This window comes from Oryzias melastigma, linkage group LG4 (genome assembly GCF_002922805.2).
Source record: "Oryzias melastigma strain HK-1 linkage group LG4, ASM292280v2, whole genome shotgun sequence".
NCBI lineage: Eukaryota > Metazoa > Chordata > Actinopteri > Beloniformes > Adrianichthyidae > Oryzias > Oryzias melastigma.
The window spans coordinates 4,953,303-4,977,346 of record NC_050515.1 but is presented as its reverse complement, the minus strand read 5'-3'; the positions used below and the strand labels follow the sequence as shown (position 1 = coordinate 4,977,346).

Genomic DNA, 24,044 nt, shown 5'->3' with positions numbered 1-24,044 from the left:
CAAAAAGCTGGCAGAATGCCCATTTCTAAAAATTTAACTTTTTAACCTAATTATGAAAAAAAAAACAGGCAGAAATATTATTATAATATTATAAATCCACTTAAACCTTAAATAACTTTCAATATTTTACTCTCCATAAAAATATATTTTGCCAAAATTATAAAAGTTAGAAATGAGCTCAAGATAACATTAGGCCATTAATAACAAGAAAATCAAATGATCTGGAGGGCCGGATATAATTACCCGGAGGGCCGGATCCAGCCCCCGGGCCTTGTCTTTGACATGTGCTCTAGAATGTTCTTCGAGTAGAGCTCTGCTGGCACACTGCTCACCTCTGGCCACGCCCATGTTGGGCCCCATCTTCAGTCGGGGGTGGATGTGGATGATGGTGCTCCACACCACGTCACAGGCGAAGTGTCCCGGGATGAAGTGCATGGTGGCTGCAAGGTAGTCTCTGGCCTGGTAGCTCTCCTCTGTGCTGTAATCTGGAGGGGAGAAAGGTCAGACCTCAAAGAACCCCTCCCCCAGAACCTTCAGGTCCCTTCATCACAGAAACCTTCTCACCATCAGAGGTGTTGAGACTCTGCCTGCAGAGAGTCTCGGTCTTCCAGATGTCCTCCTCGCTCTCGGCCACCAGCAGACTGTTGCACACGTGGCTGTCATGAAGATCCTGTAGCAGCATCCTCTGCAAACACAGTGAGTTCACCTCTGATGCTGAAGAGCAGCATGGAGGTCAGGGAGGTTCACACAAAAATCACATATTTGAAGGTAATACTCATAAAGATTGACCTCCAGAAGCAACACAACCTGTGCAGGCTGATGTTACTACAGTATTTAGTGTTTTTCTCATTAAATACATCAGAAAATCAATCTCTAGTTCATAATTCTGAGAAGATGCAGCACCTGCAGCAGCATCATTGTTTATGGGTTTGCTTGAAATCTGCAATAGTCATATATGCTTAGATCAACTTTCAGAATTGTTAAACAAAAAAAGAAGAAAACTACAACATACCTGGTTCACATATCTACAGATTTCTCCAATCCTCCTAACCACATTCTGATGCAACTTCAAGAACTCGGGTACTTCCTGGTCATCCTCCTTCTTCTCCAGCTCCTCCGTGCTCACCTCCCTCCCTACTGAGGAACACCTGGAGAGGTTTGGGAAATATCAGAGGAGACTGCAAGGACGCGAGTGTTCTTTCAGAGTAGCTGGCTGACCTGGCGTGTGAGTAGACCTTCACTCTGTCCTGGTGGATCTTCACAATCAGCCAGAAGTCAGGCATGAGTGGCGCCCGGCGTTCTTGATCATCGGAGGCGGGACTCTCGCATTCTGAGTCGCTGCTACCGCCATCATAACCTTCAGAGGGAGGAGGAGGACATCAGGGATGAAGAATATCTGAGTCTATAAGACTTTAGGGGAAACTTTTAAAGGTGAGTTGCTGCTTTTTGCATTTCAGTTCATTGAAGTCCTCTAATCTTCTCAGTTTCTGATCTCCAGGAATCTGCTGGAAACTTCGATATTTCCTTCCTCTAATAGAGCTGAGGCTGACTTAGTCTTCTTAGTGAGTTCTTGATCTATGCACATGCACCTAAACATGAATGCATGAATGCTCACGTGCACATGCGCTCTCAAGACTCACCCCGCATGTCGGAGTCCAGACTACCCTGGCTGGAGACCACACTCTGGACACGGCTGGGCCGCAGTCTGCTGCTCGCTGAGGACACAGAGAAGAAGGATGACTGTTCCTCCAGCAGCTCTGGAGAGAAGATGAGCTCCATTGCTTAGAAGTTTAGGGGTTTTGTTTTCTGTTCAAGACTGCACATGAGACCGTGTACGTGTGAGTCTGCAAGTGTTGATATGCAGCTATAAAACATAGGATGTGGAGATAGACCAGTAAATACGTGGGCATGTATGAGTGCACGAGTCGGCATGCATGTGAAAGTGCATCTATAAGTGGACAGTTGAGAGCATGCACGTGTGAGTGTGCAAGTTTGAGAACATGCACATGTGATATTGAACATTCGAGAGTCCGTCTATGAGTGTGTGAGAGTGTATGTATGAATGTGTGTGCATGTGCATTTGAGAGTGCATCTATGGATTTGGGAGAGTGCACATTTGAGAGCATGAACATCTGAAAGTGCACATGTGAAAGAGCAGCTATGATTGTGTGAGTGTCCACGTTTGGGGTGTGCACGTGTGCTGCATGCATGCAGCTCAATGCAGTGTGCTGAACTCACTGTTGGAGGACGAGTGCACGGACTCAGCCAGGCTGACGCTGGACGCAGTCTTGGGGGTGGGTCCCGACTCTGCGCCACTGTCACTCTGAAGTTGGAGACTGCCGGACAGATTTCTGTCTCTGGCGCCGCCACTGTCCCCGCCCTCCAGCTTCAGAGACCCCATCAGTTCACTGGATTCTGCCGGCGCCTCCCTTGAAACATCTGCAGCAACGCTGACGAACTTCCTGTCCTCGCTCTGCAGATGGAAAGACGCGTCACGCTCATGTGCACAGTTCACTTTCCCACCAGGGGGCGCCGATTGCTCTAAAAATGACACTACTGGACCTCGCTGTCGGCCTGAACGTCCACTTCACTTTCCAGCACCACCTCCTCCAGGTGACTTTCAGAGTTACAGGTGTCTGTGGGCGGGTCTGTGGGCGGGTCTGTGGGTGGGGGTGGTTTTGTAGTGCTTTCTATCAGCCTCTGAGGGCGGAGCCTTCTCAGCGACACGTAGTAGAAACCGTGCGACTCGCCGTTCAGCACGTAACCGCAGAAGGAGGTTCTGCAGAACTCCTGTAGAATCACACGAGGTTCTGTCAAAACATCTTTTTAAGAGAAATGTGAAATGTGCATTTCAGGTTCTTGCCTCCTTGAAATTTTCCAGAGACTGTTCAGGTCCGAAGACGAACTGGAGCGGGACCTCCTCGCAGTGACAGTGGCTCCGCCCACTAGAGCGCGACACATGCTCGGCGACCTTCTGTAGCGTGGCTGAGTCGATGACGCGGGAGTGACGCAGGGCGGAGACGATCTCATCTTCCAGCAGCCAGCGGATCTGCGGCGGAACCAGAAAGCAGTGTTAACCCTTCAGAATCTGCTAGAATTATCATGTAAACGGTTGAAAAGTTACAGTAAATAAAAGAACATAAACACTAGAGCTCCGATGTTACAGGGTTATCAGACTTGAGTACAGTTCTCCTTTAAACATCAGAACAGAAGAACCCGGCCCACCTCGTCCATCGTAGCCAGAACTGCAAACTTGTGCGGAGGCGGGAGTTTGGATAGCGGGTCTGCAGAGACTCTGAAGGGGGAGGAGCAACATGACAGAGTGAAGACAGATTGGAGTTTTAGGAATCAGTCTACTAGTCGATGACTCACCCGTCAAGCCCCGCCCCCCTCAGGCCGTCCAGCGCTGCCATCAGCTCCTCGTCGGAGCGGTAGGAGGAGGGCTGTGCCGGGGAGCGGTTCAGAGATACACTGCTCTCTGACGTGTACCTGAAAACAAACAGTTCCAACTTCAGTTAAAACTTGGATGATATTTATATATATTTTTAATATATTTATATGATTTATCTGTTTATTTTTTGCAAATAGAGCAAAACAAAGCAGGACAGAGTGGAGGTAAAGTTTGGGTTAAAGACACTTCAAAGACAATCAAAGGAAAGTGGTTAAAACCCCTGATCGAGTGGATGCATAATGCAACCCCAGTCACTACTGTAGCTTCTATTGCTATTCTATAAGCCTTATAATGTGGTGCGTCTTATATATAAAAAACTTTAAAAATAGACCATTCACTGAGGGTGCGCCTTAGAATACAGTGCGCCTAATAGTGCAGAAAATACTTTTTTTCCTAACTAGAGCAAAGAGTTTCTCCCTCAAGCCTGGAATCTCCCATTTTGTAATATTTCCCAGCCCAGCTTGTAGCACACTTGGGTTAGTGTTTGCCTTAGCTGAATTACTCAGAGGTATTAAGCTTCTTTATTGATGTTTTTGTTGCATCAGGTTAGATTTTTATCTATAGATATTTTTAATGTTTTTTTATATTGTTGTTTCTTTTAGGAATTTTAGAATATTTGGCATATTTCAGGATTAGGTTTTTGTTTTTCATTCATCTTCAGTTGATTTTACTTTTTTTTATTCAATGTAGTTTTTTTCAACATTTGAAATTTTCTAAAACCTTTTTAAATATTTACAGGATTTTAATTTTCTGAAATCGACTGCTTGTCTGAATATATTTCAGCAGTAAACTCAAAATTAAAATTTTCAAATTTCCAAGCTGTCAAATTAAGATGATCATTTAACTACTTTTAGCAACAAATTGATCTTTTTTGTTTAGGATTTCTTTGTTTCATTTTTAGCTTTTCTAACAAATTAAGCAATTACGATAATTTTTTTGGTTCTTTCTGACCAAATTTTATTAAAACTTTCCTCTTTTGTCACAAACATTTTTTATTAATCAAAATTTTCTTTATTTTTTGACTAAAGCATGTGGAAAATCCTGTGCAAATATTTTGAATTCTTTCCAAACGCTCAGATTTTGTCAGAAGTAAAGAAGCTGACAGTTTTTTCTGAATTTCCCATCACTAGTTTTCAGTTCACTTAAGACCGACCTCTGCATGATTACAGCTAAAGAAAACAGCAAAGAACTGGTATGAGCATGAGTAAAACAGCTGCCAAATTCCCTCCTGAACTCTGAGGGAAAAGTCTTCATCCTTGGAGAACAACCAGGAGCAGCAGGGTGGAGGACATGCAGCGTGTGAGGAGCGCTGACCTGTTGTGATGGAAGTCAGTCATCACATCGATCTCCAGCGGCAGCGTCAGAACAAACATGTCCAGAGTGACGGAGAGCTCGTTCAGGTCGACAGACTGTAGGGCCTCGGCGTTCTCCAGGCAGGAGAACACCTCCCCTGCAGGAGCAGAAGCACCATGAGCTCCCTCATTACCTCGTGAATTCACAGAAACTCGAGGGGGGGCGGGGCTCACCGAGGCAGGTGGGTAGCGTGCGGATCGGCATGGAGCCGTGGCAGCTTTTCATGTTTACCGAGCAGGTGACGTGGACGAAGAGCGGCGGCAGGTCCAGCTGCGGGCCCTCGCCGTCCAGCAAGGAGTCCCCATCCAGGATGCTGAAGGAGTCCTGGTCCTGGTTGACGGTGTTGGAGTCTGACAGGGAGCGCTCATCGCCCCCGTCAAGAGAGGCGGCGGCGGGAGGCTCCTCGTACTCCACCACCAGGTCTGTGTCGCTCTCCGTCAGGATGGGGGCGGCTTCTGCGCACGAGTGTCAGGATGATCCAGAGAACCCCCACACGTTCTCAATAAAAAAACAGGAGCACAACCCTCACCGTCCTCAGTGGCAGGCTCCGCCTCCGACACCACCTCCCCCACAGGTATTTGCTGGAACTCTTCGTCCTCTGAGTCCTCCTGAAACAAAGAACGAAGAGTCAACCAGAGAAGCAGATTCCTGCAGTAAACTATCTCGGTGAAGCCGACCTCTTTCTTGGGCGACGGGGGGCAGTAGAAGAAGTAGTGGGGGTTGGAGGGAACACTCTGGAAATGCTGGGACAGGATCTCCATGAATTTATCCTGCCGGCCCAAAACATGGAACAGTCTGACAAAACTTTTCCAGAAGCTTTGTGGAGTTCTAGAAACCAAACTTTGCTCATTAATTTGGCCATCGAGAAGAAAAAAAGGCATTTAGAATGTTAAAAAAGCAAAACAAGATTCTGGATTTTGGTTCCACCTGAAATTTACAAAGGGGTCCCTCAGGGATCTGTTCTAGGCCCAGTACTTTTTATTTTGTTTATTAATGACATTTGGGATGTTTTCAAAACAAATTAAATTTGGTTGTTTACAGATTGTCCTTCTATTTACCATTCTGGAACAGACTTCATAGAGATTACAGAACTGGATAAGATCAAAAAAGGGTTTTGTGACAACAACTTATGAATAAACTGGGAAAAACTAAATTTAGGATTTTAGAACTGCCAAAATGATGAAAATATATCACTCAAAATTGACCAAATTACTGTCCAAAGAGTTAGTGAAATTAAATTTCTTGTAGTTGTAATTTATGATAAACTGAAATAGAAATCACATGTTAATTACATAAAAAGTAAGATTAGCAAAAACATCGGAATTTTATACATTGTAAAGGATTTGTTTAATAGTAACTCCTTCTGTGTGTTATACTCCTCTTTTATTCTTCCTTATTTTAATTATTGTACAGAAGTCTGGGGAAAAGCTTATTCCAATCATACCAAACTTTTGTTTCTGTTACAGAAAATAGCATTAAGAATTCTCCACAAAAAGGCAGCAAAGATCAAACCAAAAATGTGCTTGCAAAATATCATTCTTAAATTCACGGACTCAGTTGACTTAAAAATGTTGTTGTTAAAGTTAAATGTCAAATTAAAAATGTTGCCAGTTTATTCTATGGAAAAAAAGACATTTCATCTGTGGTTAAAGGCTGTAAAGTTTCAACTGCAATGGAGGAAATGGAAGCAATATACAGCTCGCTCAGACCTTACAGCTTAAAGCTAAATCTTAGTTATACCTCACTAGTTCTACTTAGTTTGTTTTGTATGTTTTATTCTTTTTAATTTACTTGTAGTTTTCAAGATTGTTGTTTATGTGTTCAAAATGTTAAATAAAAAGTAAAAAAAAATGTTGGCCGACAATATTCAGTCTTTATTTAAACAAGTTTCTACTAAAAGTAAAGATCATTTCAAAGAAATTACATTTTAAGCTTATTTTTTTTACCGTATTTTTCGGACTATAAGTCGCACCGGAGTATAAGTCGCAGGGGCCAAAAAATGCATAATGAAGAAGAAAAAACCATAGATAAGTCGCACTGGAGTATAAGTCGCATTTTTTTCAAGTAATTTATTTTACAAACTGGTTGGAAAAAACGATATTACATCATCCTGGAAGGTAAGTTATAACATTCATAAGTGAATAGAAAACAGGCTGAATATGTGTCAACACATATTCACATATTAGCATCATGAAAAAAACGAAAAGGTGTAGCATTTATATAACATAACAGTTTTATTTAACTATAGCCTCAAGAACTCATCAACTTTGTATCTTTACTGTAATTAATTGCACGCAATCTCACTCCATATCACTAAATCTATGAAAAAAACTGCGACTTATAGTCCGGAAAATACGGTATATATATCAGGATGATGCTACAAGAACATGTTAAAAACACGATTTTCATCAGAGTGGGTCTTTCAGTTTTTAATTTAACATATTTAATGGTTTCTAGATTTTTCCATTTGATACTATTACTGAATTTAGTTTAATATTAAAATGGTAATAACTCTCGTCTTTTCTTAGTCCCTTATAACCTCTTCATCTACTATTCTGTCTTTCCTTCAGCAGCTTTTAACATTACCAGCTTTCAGTTCAATCTTTCAGTTTTTCATTTCTGATTTCTCTCTAAAAATCCTCCCATTAAAGGAAGAAAATTCTGAAAATGTGAACGTTTGTAACAGCTGATCTGTGTAACTCTTGTGTCGTCCACATGGGGGCACTGCAGGCCCAACACAGGTCAGATTTATTTTCATTCTGCTGCCATCACTTCTGCTCCCCCTGCTCTCTACCTGGATGATGCTGTGCAGATCTGGATACACCTCACAGTCTGGCTCTGAGTGCAGCAGGGCCAGAGGGAACTCCTGGGTCCTGGTTTCATTCCGGACGGGTGGAGATGTGGGAGAAGATGCTTTTTCGGTGGGTTCAGCCTCACCTGTGTCCTCCAGCTCCATGCTGCTGCCACAAACAAATCATCATGACGTTGAAGAAGCATGCACTTTAAGTCTGAGCACGCTGAAACGATCAGCTGGCTTCTGTCCCCTTAGCAAGAACAATCCCACACCATTAACCTTCTACCTCTGTGCTACCTCTGCTCTGGCTTTCCTGGTAAGAACTTTGTGTGGAGTCTAAAGTTTCTGAACCTACATCATAAACTGATTTAAGACTTTTCTGTCAACAATGATCCTCATCTTGCAAAATGAGAGGAAGTTCTGTGACTACCCCCCCCATTACTTTTTGGTTATTTTCTGCATGCAGAAATTGAATGTCAAACTTAAGGTTCATCTTCAAAAATAGAGTAAGATCTGTTTTCTGATCTTTAAAAATCATATAAAAGTGACCTCAACAATAATATAAACTCTGTCTAATGCCCGACTGTCTCATCATTCAAAATCTGTACAAATTTATTTGTTTTTTAAAGGATTTTTTGTTGTTTTTTTGGGTTTTGAAGGGGGAAACCGAACTCACCTGCAGGAGGATGCTTGCTGCTCCTCCCCCTCTCCAATCACAAAGGAGGCGGGACCTTTGTGGGACCTCCCCGAAAGCTTACCACCCTCCCAAGAGAGGCGTATGTGTCCGCAGAGGGTCTGCAGGAAGGCGGTGATGTCGATCTCCTGCAGGGACTCCTCGCAGTAGTCCATGGCCATCAGGACGTCCTGGGAGCTGACGCTGCAGGCCTGCTGCAGACTGCGGTACACGCCTGAGGAGCGGAGGAGGTGTGAGGAGGCGCGCTGTGGGACTGTTCTTTCGCAGCAGGAGGAGCAGCTCACCCTTCACGTAGCTCTGGTGGTAATGTTCCTGCAGCAGGCTGCAGAAGCTGACCAGCTCTTTGTGTTTGTGGGGCGGGGCCAGCAGATCGGTCCAGGAAGACAGGCTGCTGCGGTCCTGGGACAGAGACCTGACGGGGAGGGAGGTCACCTTAATTCAGAGGAGAGAGGCTCCTGAAAGTTGATAGCGAAGCTTCAGGCTGACTGAGATAAACTACCTGAAGAAGACGTCTGGGGGCTGCCGGCTGGCGTGGGGGTGTACCAGCTGCTCCTTCAGGTGCTCCAGCGAGCAGTTGTAGACGTAAACGGGACACCTGAGCGAGTTCCCGTCGCTGGCGCTCTGCTGGGACTCCTGCCTGCTGAAGCTTATGTGCAGGTCTGCTTTAGGGGGCTCCAAAAACTGGACGCTGTCTTTTTCTCCTCCCACATCTGGAGAACAAAAGATGACTGAAGTGAAAGACAGAAGTTCAGACCAGGGAAGCCGGACGTACCTGAGACGAAGGCTTTTGTGTCCAACTCATATGGTCTACAGTCCAAGCTGTCGCTGTCCAAACTTAGGGGATCCATGGACGAGGCGAGGCCCTCCCACTGCGGAGACATCAGGGGGGACCGGCTGTCCGAGCGCCTGCGCAGCTTCCCGGCAGGACCCAGGCCGGACTCAGAGCCCTGCAGGCCCCCGGTGGAGCTGGACAGTGATTCGGTCTGAGACCTGATGCTGGGGGTCAAGGTGTCGTCCTCCTGAATGCTTGTGTTGCTCCGAGGATCCACGTCCCCCACCATCAGAACCAAAACATCTGCGGAGGTCGAAGCTCACATCATCAACCACGAAAAGCTCCTTCATCGGGTCAGGTCAGACTCAAGACGTACCTGCAAAGCTGGCAGGAAGAAAGGTGAGGAGGAGCTGCTGGGGGCTGATGTACTTCACATAGCACCTCCACTGAGGGGAGGAGGCGCTCCTCTGCAGCAGGAGTGGGTCCTCTTCCACTAGATCTTCATTGCTGAAACTCTGAGACACACAATCTCAGTGTTTATGGATCAAGAGTTCAGACTTTATGTCTGCTGCAGACTTTAAGCTCCTCACGTTCAGTTCTGACACTAAACCTGGTTTGGAATTTGATTGCACTAAGAAGAACCTGGCTTCCCGGTTTCATATGACAATAAAACACTTTGAATCTTTGGAACCTGTTGGGCTCTGTGTGCTGTAGACCATTAATAGCTGAATGGAACATCGATGAAGTGAGCCTGAGACAGAACTTGAATCAAAGGTACAGCAGCTAGAAAACGTTTTCATGACTTTCTTACAGGCAGATCCTAAACAGCTACAGGATGAAGACGTTGCACTTCAATCAGAGCATGATCTTCATCTGTTTTCACTCAGCAGCTGGTGGAGCCAAACAGCATACTGACAAAGCAGCACCTCCTGAAACAGATCCTAATTATGTTTGGAAATGTTTTTATTTTACAGGAGTTTTTGAGAGAAACGGTGCAGAAAAAAATAGCTTTTCCTGCAGAAAATATACTGCAGATATGTACGTTTTTATTTTGCAAGAACCAAATGATCTATTTTTTTTTCAAATATCGTGAACATTCTGGCTTGATTTTTGGAAGATGTCCATACCTACACCTGGGAGGAGGCCAGGAGGTTCTGGTGAGTTTTGTGGGGCTCGGTATGGATAACCATTTCCAGAAACGATTCAATTCGATTCATTATAGCCTGGATTGATTTGATTTTGATTATATTAAATTCTTCAATTCAATTCAATTTTGACTTTACACATTTAGACACGTTTCTAAAAAAATACATTAATACTCTATAGCATTACACCTTATTCAAGAAGAAGGAAGTACGAGGAAAAATGGTTAATTGAAATCAATATTTCCTTAAAAGAGTTTTGAAAATTCCTTCCTGTGAGTTTATAAAGATGTTCATTTAGTCAGAAATATGTGTTTAGGTCGACTGAGCGTTAGCATTAGCCGTCCTACGGGAAATTCAATTAAACGTTAGCATCAAGCTAGCGGACTTTAGCTTCATGTGCTAAATTGATCTTTATTTTTATGGATCTATTTTTGATCTGTTAAGTTTAAATCAATTTAAATCGATTGACCGATTTTATTAACCCAACCCTAGAGTTTTGTGAACATTCAAGAATAGAATTTAACACTTTAACACCAGAGGTTCATCTTGATTCTTTCGACTACCGTAACTCTTCAACCATCTGCACGATTGACGCAATTAGAGCGGACTGAAGTAGACATGCAGCCTTTCGCTAATATGCAACACTAAAAAGTAGAGGACTGTTGATGAAATCACCTTAAATCAGCTGATTCTGATGCGGAGAAAAACTAATATTTTAAAACAAATTACTGACGTAAAGCAGATATGAAAAGCGTATTTTGTCTGCCTTCATCCTCTGATTCACGTTGATTGTGTAAATGTTTAAAGAGTTACAGTATGTCAAAGAGCGTGTGTTATTTAAGTATCACCACTGACATCTCCGGTGTTATAGAGTTAATCAATGCATCAGAAATGTTCTCCTTCATCCTGGGGGTTCAGGAGGGACTCTGTGGTGTGTATAGGGGGGGGTCCTGTTACCTGTAGAGTACTGGTAGATCCCATCACCTCCCGGCTGCTGCCCGGAGTGTGCACAGACGTCACTGTGTCCTGCCTGTCTGCAAGCTTCACTCCCCCTTCTGACACAACGACAGACCGTGACTCGAGTGTCCAGCAGAGGGCGCTGAGCATCAGTTCTGTTAAAGACCAAACCTTTGATGGGGGGCAAAGCAAAAGGAGCCTCGTGGCCGTCTCGCTCCCGTGATAAGATGTGCTGCATGAAGGCGGCGTGGTCGACGGCGCCCAGTGGGACCTCCCTGTCGCTCAGCTCGTGCTCCAGGCTGCTGTGGAGGAGGCCGAGCAGGAGCTCGTTGGGTAAGGAGGGGGCGCCGTGAAGCTGCTCCTCTGACTCTGGAGCTGATTCAGACATGAGGAAGACTCAGCGATGGCTAAGACACAGCAACTGTGATGAAGATGGGTATCGTACCTGCAGTGAAGGTGAGGAAGAAGAGCTCCACCTGCTGACAGCTTGGGAGGAGCTGAATCAGGTCAAACTGGAAGGGAACCGTGTGGACGCTGCCCTCTGAGGCCTGGACCCCCCCTGAAGAGCAGACGCTTGTCAAACAGCCGCACAAACACTAAAACATTGCTGACGGTAGAATCCAGAGATCCAAACTTTTTTAGTCCCGCACAAGAAAATTAGATTTTCCATTAGTTTCCAAATGTTTGATCATCTGCTATCTTTACATAGCCAATCATCAGTTAATTGTTGCTGGTTTAGACCCTTCAGGTCTTCTCGTGAGATGTCTGAGCGGGCCTGGGTACCGTGTGCATCTTGAGGAGCAGCTGGCAGCGAGCAGACCTGCTCCTTGTTCTGACACAGCTGGATCAGGTACTCGAAGGTCATCATGGTGGACATGCAGGCCAGGTCCTTAGGGAAGATCTGCAATGACACAGCAGCTCAGCTGGGACTCTGCAGGACTGTAGGAACAGCACTGCAGCTTCATTTGACTCACCGCCTGAGGAATCTCCTGATACTGGAGGCCCTGGAAGTGCCGGTTCTGGTCTGTGCATCTGACCACGGTGCCGCTCTGCGGTTCTACCCAGCACTCCGTCACCAAATTGAGCTCAGTGTCTGGCTCCACAGCCTCCACCTCGGTGTCGTTATCCTCATCAGTTGAAAAGCTGAAGGTCCATGGAAATTTGACAACAGATGAGAACCAAACCAGAGGATCAGGTTGTTCAAAACCCTAAAAGAACAAAGGCTGAGCATCCCACCTGTCCTTGGTGGAGGTGGAGTGAGGAGGAAACAGGATGTACTGAACGATGCAGGAGTGACTCTCAGAGTCAGATGTCCCTGAAGTGACCTGACCACACAGAAGAGAAAAGATAAACACAAGTAGATAAACACAATCCAAAAGAGAAGTGTAAGGAGTTTACCTGCATGGGCAGCTCCATCACCATGTTAATGATGCCTTCCACACTGGCAGCAAAGTGGAAACCCTCTGAGATTCGGATCCTAAGCAAAAAGAACACCACAAAAATGATGGCTTTTGAAAATACCAAGATTTGAGTTTGTCATAGTTTGTCTCCATCTTTGACATTTGTCCGTGTTTGACGTTTATGTGTTTTTATTATTTGTGTATTTGACAACACATGTATGAGTGCTTGACAACCTTTGTCTGAGCTTCACAAGCTTGAGTGTTTCTAATACTTGTCTCTGTCTTTACCAGTGTTTGTCAATGTTTGGTGTTTTTCAGCGTTTGTCTTTTTGTATGTTTCTGTGTTCGTCAACATCTGTCTCTGTGTTTGTCAACATCTGTCTTTGTGTTCGTCAACATCTGTCTCTGTGTTTGTCAACATCTGTCTCTGTGTTTGTCAATGTTCGTCTTCGTGTTCGTCAATAATCGTTGCTTTTGTCAATTTTTGGTCTTTGTGTTTGTTGACATTTGTCTTTGTGTTCGTGAATGATTGTCTCTTCGTTTGTCAACTTTTGTCTACGTGTTTGTCAACGTTTGTCTTTTTGTTTGTCAACGTTTGTCTCTGTGTTTGTCATTGTGTTTGTCAACGTTTGTCTTTGTGTTTGTCAACGTTTGTCATTGTGTTTGTCAACGTTTGTCTTTGTGTTTGTCAACGTTTGTCTTTGTGTTTGTCATTGTTTGTCTTTGTGTTTGTCATTGTGTTTGTCAACGTTTGTCTTTGTGTTTGTCAACATTTGTCTTTGTGTTTGTCAACGTTTGTCTTTGCGTTTGTCATTGTTTGTCTCTGTGTTTGTCAATGTTTGTCTCTGTGTTTGTCAACGTTTGTCTTTGTGTTTGTCAACGTTTGTCTTTGTGTTTGTCAACGTTTGTCTTTGTGTTTGTCAACGTTTGTCTTTGTGTTTGTCAACGTTTGTCTTTGTGTTTGTCAACGTTTGTCTTTGTGTTTGTCAACGTTTGTCTTTGTGTTTGTCAACGTTTGTCTTTGTGTTTGTCAACGTTTGTCTTTGTGTTTGTCAACGTTTGTCTTTGTGTTTGTCAACGTTTGTCTTTGTGTTTGTCAACGTTTGTCTTTGTGTTTGTCAACGTTTGTCTTTGTGTTTGTCAACGTTTGTCTTTGTGTTTGTCAACGTTTGTCTTTGTGTTTGTCAACGTTTGTCTTTGTGTTTGTCAACGTTTGTCTTTGTGTTTGTCAACGTTTGTCTTTGTGTTTGTCAACGTTTGTCTTTGTGTTTGTCAACGTTTGTCTTTGTGTTTGTCAACGTTTGTCTTTGTGTTTGTCATTGTTTGTCTCCGTGTTTGTCAACGTTTGTCTTTGCGTTTGTCATTGTTTGTCTCTGTGGTTGTCAACGTTTGTCTTTGTGTTTGTCATTGTTTGTCTCCGTGTTTGTCAACGTTTGTCTTTGTGTTTGTCATTTGTCTCTATTTTTGTTGTTTGTCATTTTGTATGTCTTTGCATTTTGTCAACATTTGTCTCTGTCTTCATCAATGTCAATATTTCTGAACCTTTGTTTCTGTATTTGACATATGTCTTTGTGTTTGCCTTTGTCAATTTTTTTCTCTGTTTGTCAGTCTTTGTTCCTGTTTGTCTCCGTGTTTGTCAACGGTTGTTTATGCACCTGTTGACATTTGTCTGCTTTCTTTTTGTCTGTTTTTTTGTCTCCTCTTATTTTATCTTTCCTAGTCTTCTGTGTTCAACAATGTTTCTCTGCTGTCTGTGTTTGTCTGATGTCAATAGTTGCTTGTGTTTCTCAACATTTGTCTTTGTGTTTGTCAGCATCAATTTTGTCAATGTCTGTCTTTGTGTTCATCTATGCTTGATTTTACTTTTGTCAATGTTCGCTTATAGTGTTTGTGTTTGTGTCCTCCTCACTCAGAGAGCATGGACAGAATGTGAGCGATAGCCTGCATGGTGACGGCCGCTCCGTGTCCGCTTTGTACCGCCCACACCCAGCGCCGGTGCAGGAAGTAGCGCGACAGCGAGGCGAGGGTGGAGGATGCAGTCCGGCTGGCTGCCATGCTGAGAGGTGTGCCGCTGCCGGAGGGGGGCGGGAAGTTTTCCAGGTTAAATATGAAGGGAGTCCTAAAGTCCAGAGGCAGCTTCTCGTATCTGCAAAAAAAAATCAGTTGAAGAGGAGATCTGAGCAGAAACTAGGAGGAGCTGCACAGAAACCCACCGAATCAGCAGTTTCTCCAGAGGTTTGCTGAGCACCACAACACAGGGCCTGTCAGAAAGAGCTGGCTTAGCGGCAGGAGATGAGGTCACTTTGGATGGAGATGGATGGCCGACCATTTTCCTCTTGGTTTTGGGTGTGGCTTCTTTGTTCTGAATGCGGTGAGGGAAGCGAAGTTTCAGGATCTGCTCTCGCAGCTCATCCACAATCTGCAAGCAGGACAGAGGACCCTCGAATCAAGCTGCAGCTGACCCATCTGCTCCCCCAGCTATGAAGGAGATTCTGACTAGTTACCTTGTTTCTCACAAAGGCTGGCGTGCCGATCGGGAACCCCAAACGCAGAACCATGCAGGGCGTCTTGGAGATGACACGTACCAAGTAGAAGGAGGTGGGGGGCTGCTCAGAGGAGCTGCAGGTCATCAGAAATGTTAGGTTTTGTCAAGTGACTGTACCCCCCTCCCTCATGGCAGACCCACCTGTAGATGAGCTTCACGTAGGAGTAACCTTCCACCAGCACAAAGCTGCTGCAGTCTTTCAGCAGGGACGTCAGCGCGGAGTGGGAGATGCGACACTGGATGGTGCTGTAGCGCCCGTTGTTCCCGGCTGTGTGCAGATGTTTGGGTACGGGCCTGAACGGAACAGGAAGAGGAACATCAGGTCCAGAACCAACCACAGAACTTCACAACAGATTTCCATCTGAACTCGAATTCTTCGGAACCAGTGGAGACATAAAGGAAGTTTTTTGAAGATTTAGTGTCAACTGCTTTGCTTGTTTAAGGTGTTTTCAGATGGAAAAAGCCAGTTGGTCCAGATTGAGTCCTGAACCTTGCGTTTGGTTTGTATTTACTCCCATCTACCGGACAAACCAAAGTTGACAACAAAACCACACGATTAAAGATCTCTTCAGTCATTGGTCAGGAACTACGAGGGCGGGGCAAAGCAAAGAGAGAAAAAAAAAAACAATGAAACTTTTCTAGTAGAACTGATTCACATTTTTTAGGAAGACATTGTTTGTTTGAACTGACCAATCAGAGAAGAGGACAAGTCAGTGTTGGTCCTCCATCCAAAGTCATAAAAATCAATCAGACGAGATTACGTGGAGGGACAGAGGGGTTCACAGCACTGATAGATTCTTCAAAGGTTTTTGGGTTTTTTGTTTGTGAGTGAGACATCTCACATGTAGTTTGAAAACATTTTTCAAGAACAGTCCCACAAGGATTTAATCCAGGGGTGGGCAACTAAAGGCCTTAAGAGCTGGTGTTTCTGCAAGTTCTTCAGATGCCCTACCTAACAGCTGATTACCTGGGTCAGGTGTGTCCACCCAAATAGGACATGTCAGAGCAGGGTATGTAAAAAATGGATTGGATCACTCAGAACATGCTGTCACATCAGAAAAACCTGTGATTCAAACAGACGGGGGGTTCCTCACAGGTCGTGCTCCAGGATGATCACGATGCGGTGCATATGCAGCCATCTCTGCCAGAAGGTGGCGTCCATGGAGAGGATGGGTTTCCAGTACGAAGCAAACTGGACCTGAGCCGAGTCCTTGGAGCCACTGTGCTGCAGGGACAGAACCTGAGGAGGAGAAAACTGTGAGCTCATCCCGACCCGATGCTGAGGTCAATAGGGAATGGGAAATCACAGCACCGGGGTGGTGGATCCAGGGGGGATGTAGAACAGGGGGACTCCATTCTTGGTGCTCTCTGGGATGGTGTAGTTCTCAGGAACTGAGTTGAAGGATTGCAGATGTACCAACATCTGATCGGTCTGGTTGATGCTAAAAAAAAAAAAAAAAGGAATAAGCAAAAGCAGCAGTGGTGAGCCCCCGCCCCTGACAGAGAGCCCCACCTCTGCAGGGTGTTCCAGAAGCGGCGGATGACGGAGGTCCGGAAGGGGCTGGTGATGGGCTTCCTCTGTGTGCAGCTGATGTCGTGCAGAATGTCGTAGCTGCCCTCCATCGTGACCTCCACCCGGGTGCTCCTCTTGGAGGGGTCCAGCGGCCATGGCGCCGTGGCCAGGTACTCGATGTGCATGTTGTGCTTCCAGAGCAGAACCAGCTTCACCTCCAGCTGTGTCCCTCCTGCAGAACGCACAGGAGTCAGAGGAGAAACGGCGGCAGTGCGCTCCGAGCAGCAGGAGCTGACCTTTGGTGAGGCTGACGTCTCTGATGGTGTAACCTTCTCGCAGGCGCACAGACACCACGCTGACCAGGTGAGCATGGACCTCCTTTTCCGTATGCTTCTTCCTCCTCATCACCAGGGCGGGGTTCCCGCTGGCTGACACCAGGTGCTCATTGAAGAGTTTATGCTGCGAAACTGGAGAAGTCCGACATCGTCAGGTTGGGATTCTCTCCTGCCCTCAGGAGGAACCTCGTCAGAATCTTTAAATTTACTTTATTTATATCAGTAAAATTGACTTTTTTACCACAGAAGTACTCAGAGTTCAGGGACTCCGGAGTCTTCAGGAAGGAGTAGGTCAGGAAGGCTTTGTGGTAGACGTTCATCTCCTGGCCAGCAGGATCCAGGTCCGGACAGTTGGGCAGGTACGATCCGAATGTGGCCAACGAAATGAACTTCATCAGCTCAACGTTCGGGATGTACCCGAAGCTGCAGTCGTAGGAGTAAGTCCCGCCCACCTGGTGGGAAACTAACACAGTTAAAATCTCAGTCGCAGACCCTGAAAGTCTAATAAGATTCTGAATCCACCTGCACGAAGGAGCACGCCACAGTTCCACTCCTGAGCTGGTTCAGCAGAGTTTCACAAACGGCCACGTCGGGAACGCTCGTCACTCCGTCTGTGATGATGATGATCCCTGCAGGACAAGAGCAGAAAGAGATGAAGAACCCCCAGTGGCCCAGCAGAACACTGGAGAGAGGAGGACTCCTGACATCAGAGCTGATCGGAGGATCCAGCAGATCTTCTCCTGGAGTGGAAAAGTTTTCCAGCCTGCTCATTAGGAATGGGTACCAAAACTTGGTGCGAAGTTGGTACCGGTACCAACATATAGGGTGTTACCAGTAACATATAAAAATGTGGATTTTGGTGCTTCCTTTCAGACATGTCCATCACTTATTTTCTCTTCAGTTTTGAGATGGAATTCTAGCCAATCATTTGATGTTTTCTGCAATTGTGGGCGGGCCCATAGGAGTTTCATTTATGAAGCACCCCTTTAGGCACAGTTCAGGTACCTGAACCGGATAAAATCCTAACAGTACACATCCCTACTTCTCACGCTGTGTGCAAACAGCGCAAGGGGATATACCATGAAAAAACAACTTTTTGAGCTTTTAAGTGTATTATACTATTCATTCCACACTATAAAGAACCCCAAAGTGGTATTTTGATCGACTCACGCATTTCTGAGTAATCCTCTAAAAACCTGCTCTCTCAGCACCAATGAAAACAAGCGGGTTCTCACGTGCTGATGTCACAAGGTGAGAACCGCCCCCTCCAGGAAGAGTCTGCTCTGCCCCCAGGCTAAAACAAACACTTTCTCCGCAAAGCTAGCAGTTCATGCTAGTGCTGATCAGCTGACTTTGCAAACCCCCCCCCCCCTCTGCAGCTCATGCACAGCGGACGCCGGCTGTCTGTGTTGTCGAGCAGGCCAAGAAATGTTCATTCTTTAGCGTTCAAACTTTGTGCGGTGGCATTGCAGCATATGGGCTGGTGAGAAATCTGCTCAACATGTTGAGATGGATCCTAAACGTATCTGAGAATGGCACAAGCAGATGGGGATTTTGTGACGGCAGGAAAAAGGGAGCAGACTATTTCCTGGAGGAAAAAGTGAGCGACGAATTGAGAGAACTGGTTTAAACGTGGATTATTGAGCAACGGCAGAAAGGTAAATGGATCCGCATGAAAGCTAAGAGGATTTTTGATACAGAGATTATATGTCATTATTTTAATACATCCTGAAATGTTCATCTGATTGACGACATGAAATGAGCGGCACCCACAAGGAGTGAAAGGCAGTGCCTCAGAGATTGAGTCGTTTTACTTCCGGGTATAAGGAGTCCATGAAAATAACACATATTTCACAAATAATTTGTTTTTTAGTGTTCCACGGGTAATATGCGATCATTTACATGGATAAAGTTTACCATGAGAGACTAAAGAAAATCATGGTGTGGCCCCTTTAAGACCTGATCCTCCTCCAGGTGAGACTGAACTTTATGAATGCAAAATCCAGGCAGTCATGTACTGCTGTGCACTAGTGTCTCCTCACAATCAACGCTGTCACTAACCCTTAAGTTACGTTCACACCAAACGAGATTCACACGTCCAGTTTTAAGATTGAGTCAATGTAGAGATGCAATCAGAGGTCCTGTGGTGCGTTTAGAGTGTCAGATGTGGTGAAACAATCTGGCAGCAGCGTTTTGGGAAGAATTTGTGTCACATCAATGGAGAATCTGATCGTTCTTCTCTTGAATATGATTATTTTTTCCTTTTATGCCACAAGACAAAAATATTATTTTTTCCTTCTCTACCTGATGCAGGACAGAGAGTCATCAAACTGCGTCACAGAGAGACGGAAGTACTGCTGAAAGCGGCTGTCATTTAGACGCAGCTCCTGCAGTAGATGGTGAAGCTCACTGTACTGGGAGAGTCTCTGAATGAATGCAGACATGGAGATGTGATTACTGAGGCTTTTGTAGAACTCTTCAAAATAGATGAACCTGATCTCTCAGCATCATCCATGTCTTCTGTACATTGTGAATGACAAATACAGTCAATACTTCCACGTAGCAACAAGGTCAGAAAACTTTCAACAGCAGCTCCTCCCACAAGCGGCGAGAGCATCAAGTTCATGAACACCTTTTTGATGAGCGAATCACGTTTGGTGTGAACGCAGCATTAGACTTCCTTTACCTGGACACATCCCCTTTTATAGAGCTTCAGAAAGAGCAGGAGCAGCAGCAGCTTCACCCACCTGCACTGGAGTTGGGGGGCAGCAGCTGGAGGGCCAGGATCCCCTGGCGAATCATGCTGACCAGACCCACGTCAGCCGTCACCATGGACGTGCTCTGCTGCGGCTCCTCTGGGGTGCTGTTGCCTTGGAGACCACAGCTGTGGGCCACATCCTTCAGCTGCTAAGATAAACATGAAGACTCAGAACCAAAGTGGAAGTCAAGAGCCTGTCCTTACTGTTGTCACAGCTGGTAACCTAGCAACCAACTGGAGCAGCTTTTGGTGAAGGATGAAGCAGCAGCTCAGATTATAAAACGAGGAGCTCCTCCTCTGAAGCTTGTGGACCAACCTGCTCCTGCTGCTGATGTAAGACCTCAGCGATGCTGCTCTCCAGCGCTCGCAGCTGCTGGTAGATCTGATGCAGGAACTCGTTCAGGTGCTTCCTGTCCAGCTGACACCCTTGAACCAGAACCTGCAGAGAAGACCGACCAGTCAGAATACCAGCTTCATATTGAAATAAAAGGGCTGTCGAATTATCGAGTTAATTGCGATTAATTAATTAAAAATAGGCTCATTTTTGTTTTAAATTGCATTAATCTAATGTTCATGTCTGATAATGAACATCTGGAAGGAATTATTCCACTCACAGCACAGTCATTTACAAAAAAAATAAACATGAAATCAATTATTAAAGCATCAATGGTGTAATATTTTAAAAATGTATATTATTTTTCACATAAAGCGGACTATTTCAAACATGGTGCTTCGTGTTGTCATGGTAACGGCTCCAGCGCCCGCATCGACCTCGCTCTTTTATCTCTGAGGGAGTCAAAGCATCATTTCAAAGGAAAAGTTCACCTCTTAACATTTGTTTTTTGTCCAGATGGGGAAGCAAACGTTTGTTTACAAAGAAACAAAAAAGTCTGAATAATTCACTAAATAGTTAACTAAAACTAAAAACATGTCTTTTCTACTTTCTTGCTGTCGTGATAAACTGTGGAAAAATGTATGAGTAACATATGTGTTATGGAATTAAACTTTTAAAACCTGAGTTTATGTTCTTTGATTTACTGTAACTTTTCAAGTCAGAATCTACTGGAATTACGGTGATCGTGTTAGTGGTTAAAAGTTACAGTGTGTTAAAGTTTTGTGCTTAAGCGTCACAGGCGACGCATCGGGTGTTAAAGGGTTAATAAGTCTGTGTTCAGTATTTTTGGAGCTTAGAAAAGGATTCCTGTGGCAAATTTGAGCATAAAGGGTTAAAAAAGTAATCCCTCTCGGAGGCGTAAAAATGAAGGTTGGAAGTACGTCATAATAAAAAAGAAAAACAACATCATAAAACCTCTTTCTTTAGTTATATTTTGATCTTTTACGGCACCACAATGTCACAGAAAATTAATCTGAAAGCACAACCAAAATTTATTTTGAACGGTTATTAGCCAGATTTTCTATTTTTGAACAAATTGGAGTATTTTAGGTGCCCTCTTATGGGTAAAAAAAACTTAAAGGATGACTGAATTAGCTCTGATTTAAGTTTGGTTTGCTAGATCTAACCATTTCTGGCCGAGGTGCACCACAACTGAAAAATAAAGTGTTTTGTACTCACCGCTGACATTATATTGTCCTATATTTGCTGCATTAAGATGATCTTATGTGACAAAGGAAGTCTTTTATTTTGAAAGAAGTCATAAATCGGTGTCTTAATTCTCTAAGGGGTGAGCTAAGATTTTGTGGCTCCTGCTGGGTTGTGGTCAGCAAAAAAAAAATTAACCGAAATGGCTCTCTAAGTGCTGAAGGTTGCAGACCCCTGCACTGGTTTAACCCCCCCTCCCGAGCAGAAGCTCTGACCTGGTGTGAGGTGAGGCCGATGATGGAGGAATATGCCAGGATGGTGATGAAGATCTTGGGATGGAAAAGCTGGTCGGTTCCGGGGACTCTGAAGGGCTGAGCCAGTCCAGCCAAACACCTGGAGAGCGCGTGGAACACCTCGTCAAAGATCATCTCGCCGGTGCCGTCATCCTGCAGGACAGAAGCAGAAGCACGACTAAGCGTCCACTCTGATCAAAATGGTGTTTCGAACATGTTCTTGAAACATTCTTGTCATGATGGAGGACATGTATGAGAAAATGAAGCTAAAAATTGTATTTCTGGGTATATTTGGTAAATATGCTAACTGGAAACACACACACAGAGGAAAGAGTATTTCCATGACAACCAGATGCAGAAAGATGCAGTTTCCGTCATTCAAAATGATGGGCGAATGCTTCATGAAGTCTCACCACGATCCCGGTGGACGGGCTCAGGTCCAGCTCGATGATGAAGCGGTACCGCCGGGCCAAAAAGGTAGCCCGGGTGGAGGGCTTCAGCACGCAGGGGTGGGTGCTGGGTGACAGGTCCAGCTGCCATCCTTTAGCCAGGACGCTTAGAAGATCCAGTTCATTTTCTGAGTTCAGCTAGAAATACAGAAGATGACATTTGAATCTATCAGAACCCTGAAAACAGAACAAATGCTGGATCAGGCCGATTCTGCAGGTATTGGCGTCCCTCAGGGATCAGTACTCAGATTACTGACATAAAATAGGAATGATCCTCCATCTTCAGGGAGTGAAACGGTTGACACTGCAGTATATGCTCACACGTTCAGCATGACTCAACATAAGTTTGGACTCGAGGTTGCTGATGTTTGGTTTATTAAGAACCAAATGAACACATGAAGCGAGCATCAACGAGCACGCCATGACCCCTTCACATCATCTGTGGTTAAATTAACGGGTAAGCTGGAATATCTTCTGACAGTTTTAAATCAGAATCCTGAGAGTTCTTATCATAACCTGGTGGGTTCAGAAATAGCTGTGTGTCTGACCAACACTCTAAACATCTCCAGAAACTCACCACCTCTGGCGCCGACGACGGCCATACCACCTGATTGAGTCTTCCCAGGAACCAGGCCAGCCGTACGTTCCTGGAGATCCGGTAGTCCTCCTTCATGAGCAGGTAGACATGGTCGGCTTCCTCCACCTGACCAAATCAGAACCATGGTCAGTGTGACATCACATGACCACAAGACAAACACTAAGCTCCACACACCCGTCACACATCCAGGTCAGCAAATCAAGCCTCCCCTTCTTAAAAACTTCTTAATCTATATATAGTTCCTGATCATCAGGATGTTCCTGTACTTTACTGAAAACCATCTAGATGATGCAGAATGCTGCAGCCAGAGTTCTGATGAGATATTTCTGCCCCTTCATGACTGCCAGTCAAATGCAGAAATTACATTCTGTTTACCTAAACTTTGAACGGAAAAGCTCCATCTTATCTCAAATGGCTCCTAGTTCCATGTTTTTAGAGAACCCTCCTCTCACTCGCTGCAGGATTCCTAGTTGTTCCTAGAATATGCTAAACTAGAATGGAGCAGTTCCTTCAGCTCTCATAGGAGTTTAGAAGAGAGACACCATCTCTGCCGTGAAGACCGCAAACTTTCAGATAAACACGTATGTTGCGTATCTCTGACTCATGCTGCTAGTTTTGTAGTTCTATTACCTCTGCGTCCGCCCTGTCCGCCATGCCGCGCGCGCGGAGGAACGTTCGGTTTGGGACATAAACACCTGATCAGAAGCATAGAAGGGCTGTAGGTCACGTGCTCCTGTCCGCTTCGCCTCCTCTGCCTCTACTTCCGCTCATGACCTTCACAATAAAACACCCTACAGTTAGCCGGCCTCTGTTTTTTGATAAAAAAAACAAACAAAAAAAAATTTGAGTTCTAAATTACAATTTCTTCAAACACCTCTGACATATAGCAGTTAATGCAATACATTCATTATTCAAAAATGCCATTTGAATTTTAACATCATCAGTCAAAAAACATGTTATTTATTTAGCCATGAGATCTTTCAACACAATTAACCATTATATATTTGTATTTATGTTTAAATAGATGAAAATTTGACTGTATATACAATTAGAAACTTATACAAGGATTACAAGTTTTCATTTAAAGTGAGAACATTTCAATTTGCCATAGGTGCTTTTATTTTGGAGTGTTTTTTCTTCCGGAAATACAAGTGCTCGGAGCATAGCATCCGGGTGGAAACCAAAACACAAAAAAGGGTATACGATTTAAAAAAAAAAAAAAAAGTTTCGTACAAATAAAATCAGTTTTGTACCAAAAACGTATTCGCTTTTATTCAATTAAAAAGAAAACTAGTAAGCAAAGTATATCTTTAACAGGCACTCTGAACAACGCACAAACTTCTAAAGTAGGAGCTAATTATTTATTTATTTATAACTCATTTTCATTTTAAATCAGGATATATATCCTGATTCGCAGCGATTTGAATCAAAAAATACTCAAATATGC

At 44.5% G+C, this 24,044-nt stretch overlaps 1 protein-coding gene across 5 annotated transcripts in view; it reads right to left on the bottom strand.

Annotated features, from left to right (window-relative positions):
• szt2 (SZT2 subunit of KICSTOR complex) overlaps positions 1 to 23,926 on the bottom strand; it is a gene marked incomplete in the record, with an annotated part of 60,439 nt that extends 36,513 nt beyond the window's left edge. For 2 of the 5 annotated variants that reach the window (XM_024258814.2, XM_024258818.2), the window contains 43 exon segments: positions 333 to 485; positions 565 to 685; positions 1,013 to 1,148; positions 1,219 to 1,357; positions 1,641 to 1,715; positions 2,239 to 2,473; positions 2,563 to 2,790; positions 2,864 to 3,049; positions 3,226 to 3,295; positions 3,373 to 3,489; positions 4,766 to 4,901; positions 4,978 to 5,259; positions 5,334 to 5,412; positions 5,482 to 5,574; positions 7,599 to 7,764; positions 8,275 to 8,506; positions 8,577 to 8,704; positions 8,792 to 9,002; positions 9,065 to 9,367; positions 9,441 to 9,579; positions 11,167 to 11,264; positions 11,338 to 11,541; positions 11,612 to 11,725; positions 11,950 to 12,067; positions 12,141 to 12,309; positions 12,403 to 12,491; positions 12,565 to 12,643; positions 14,476 to 14,712; positions 14,780 to 14,985; positions 15,071 to 15,185; positions 15,253 to 15,405; positions 16,206 to 16,351; positions 16,424 to 16,553; positions 16,625 to 16,856; positions 16,921 to 17,091; positions 17,201 to 17,411; positions 17,482 to 17,588; positions 19,707 to 19,866; positions 20,034 to 20,156; positions 21,533 to 21,703; positions 21,964 to 22,137; positions 22,577 to 22,702; positions 23,228 to 23,926. In XM_024258814.2, coding sequence (XP_024114582.1) covers positions 333 to 485; positions 565 to 685; positions 1,013 to 1,148; positions 1,219 to 1,357; positions 1,641 to 1,715; positions 2,239 to 2,473; positions 2,563 to 2,790; positions 2,864 to 3,049; positions 3,226 to 3,295; positions 3,373 to 3,489; positions 4,766 to 4,901; positions 4,978 to 5,259; positions 5,334 to 5,412; positions 5,482 to 5,574; positions 7,599 to 7,764; positions 8,275 to 8,506; positions 8,577 to 8,704; positions 8,792 to 9,002; positions 9,065 to 9,367; positions 9,441 to 9,579; positions 11,167 to 11,264; positions 11,338 to 11,541; positions 11,612 to 11,725; positions 11,950 to 12,067; positions 12,141 to 12,309; positions 12,403 to 12,491; positions 12,565 to 12,643; positions 14,476 to 14,712; positions 14,780 to 14,985; positions 15,071 to 15,185; positions 15,253 to 15,405; positions 16,206 to 16,351; positions 16,424 to 16,553; positions 16,625 to 16,856; positions 16,921 to 17,091; positions 17,201 to 17,411; positions 17,482 to 17,588; positions 19,707 to 19,866; positions 20,034 to 20,156; positions 21,533 to 21,703; positions 21,964 to 22,137; positions 22,577 to 22,702; positions 23,228 to 23,251 — 6,586 coding nt within the window. 5 annotated transcript variants of the gene reach the window in all.
• Positions 23,927 to 24,044: the final 118 nt, after the last annotated feature.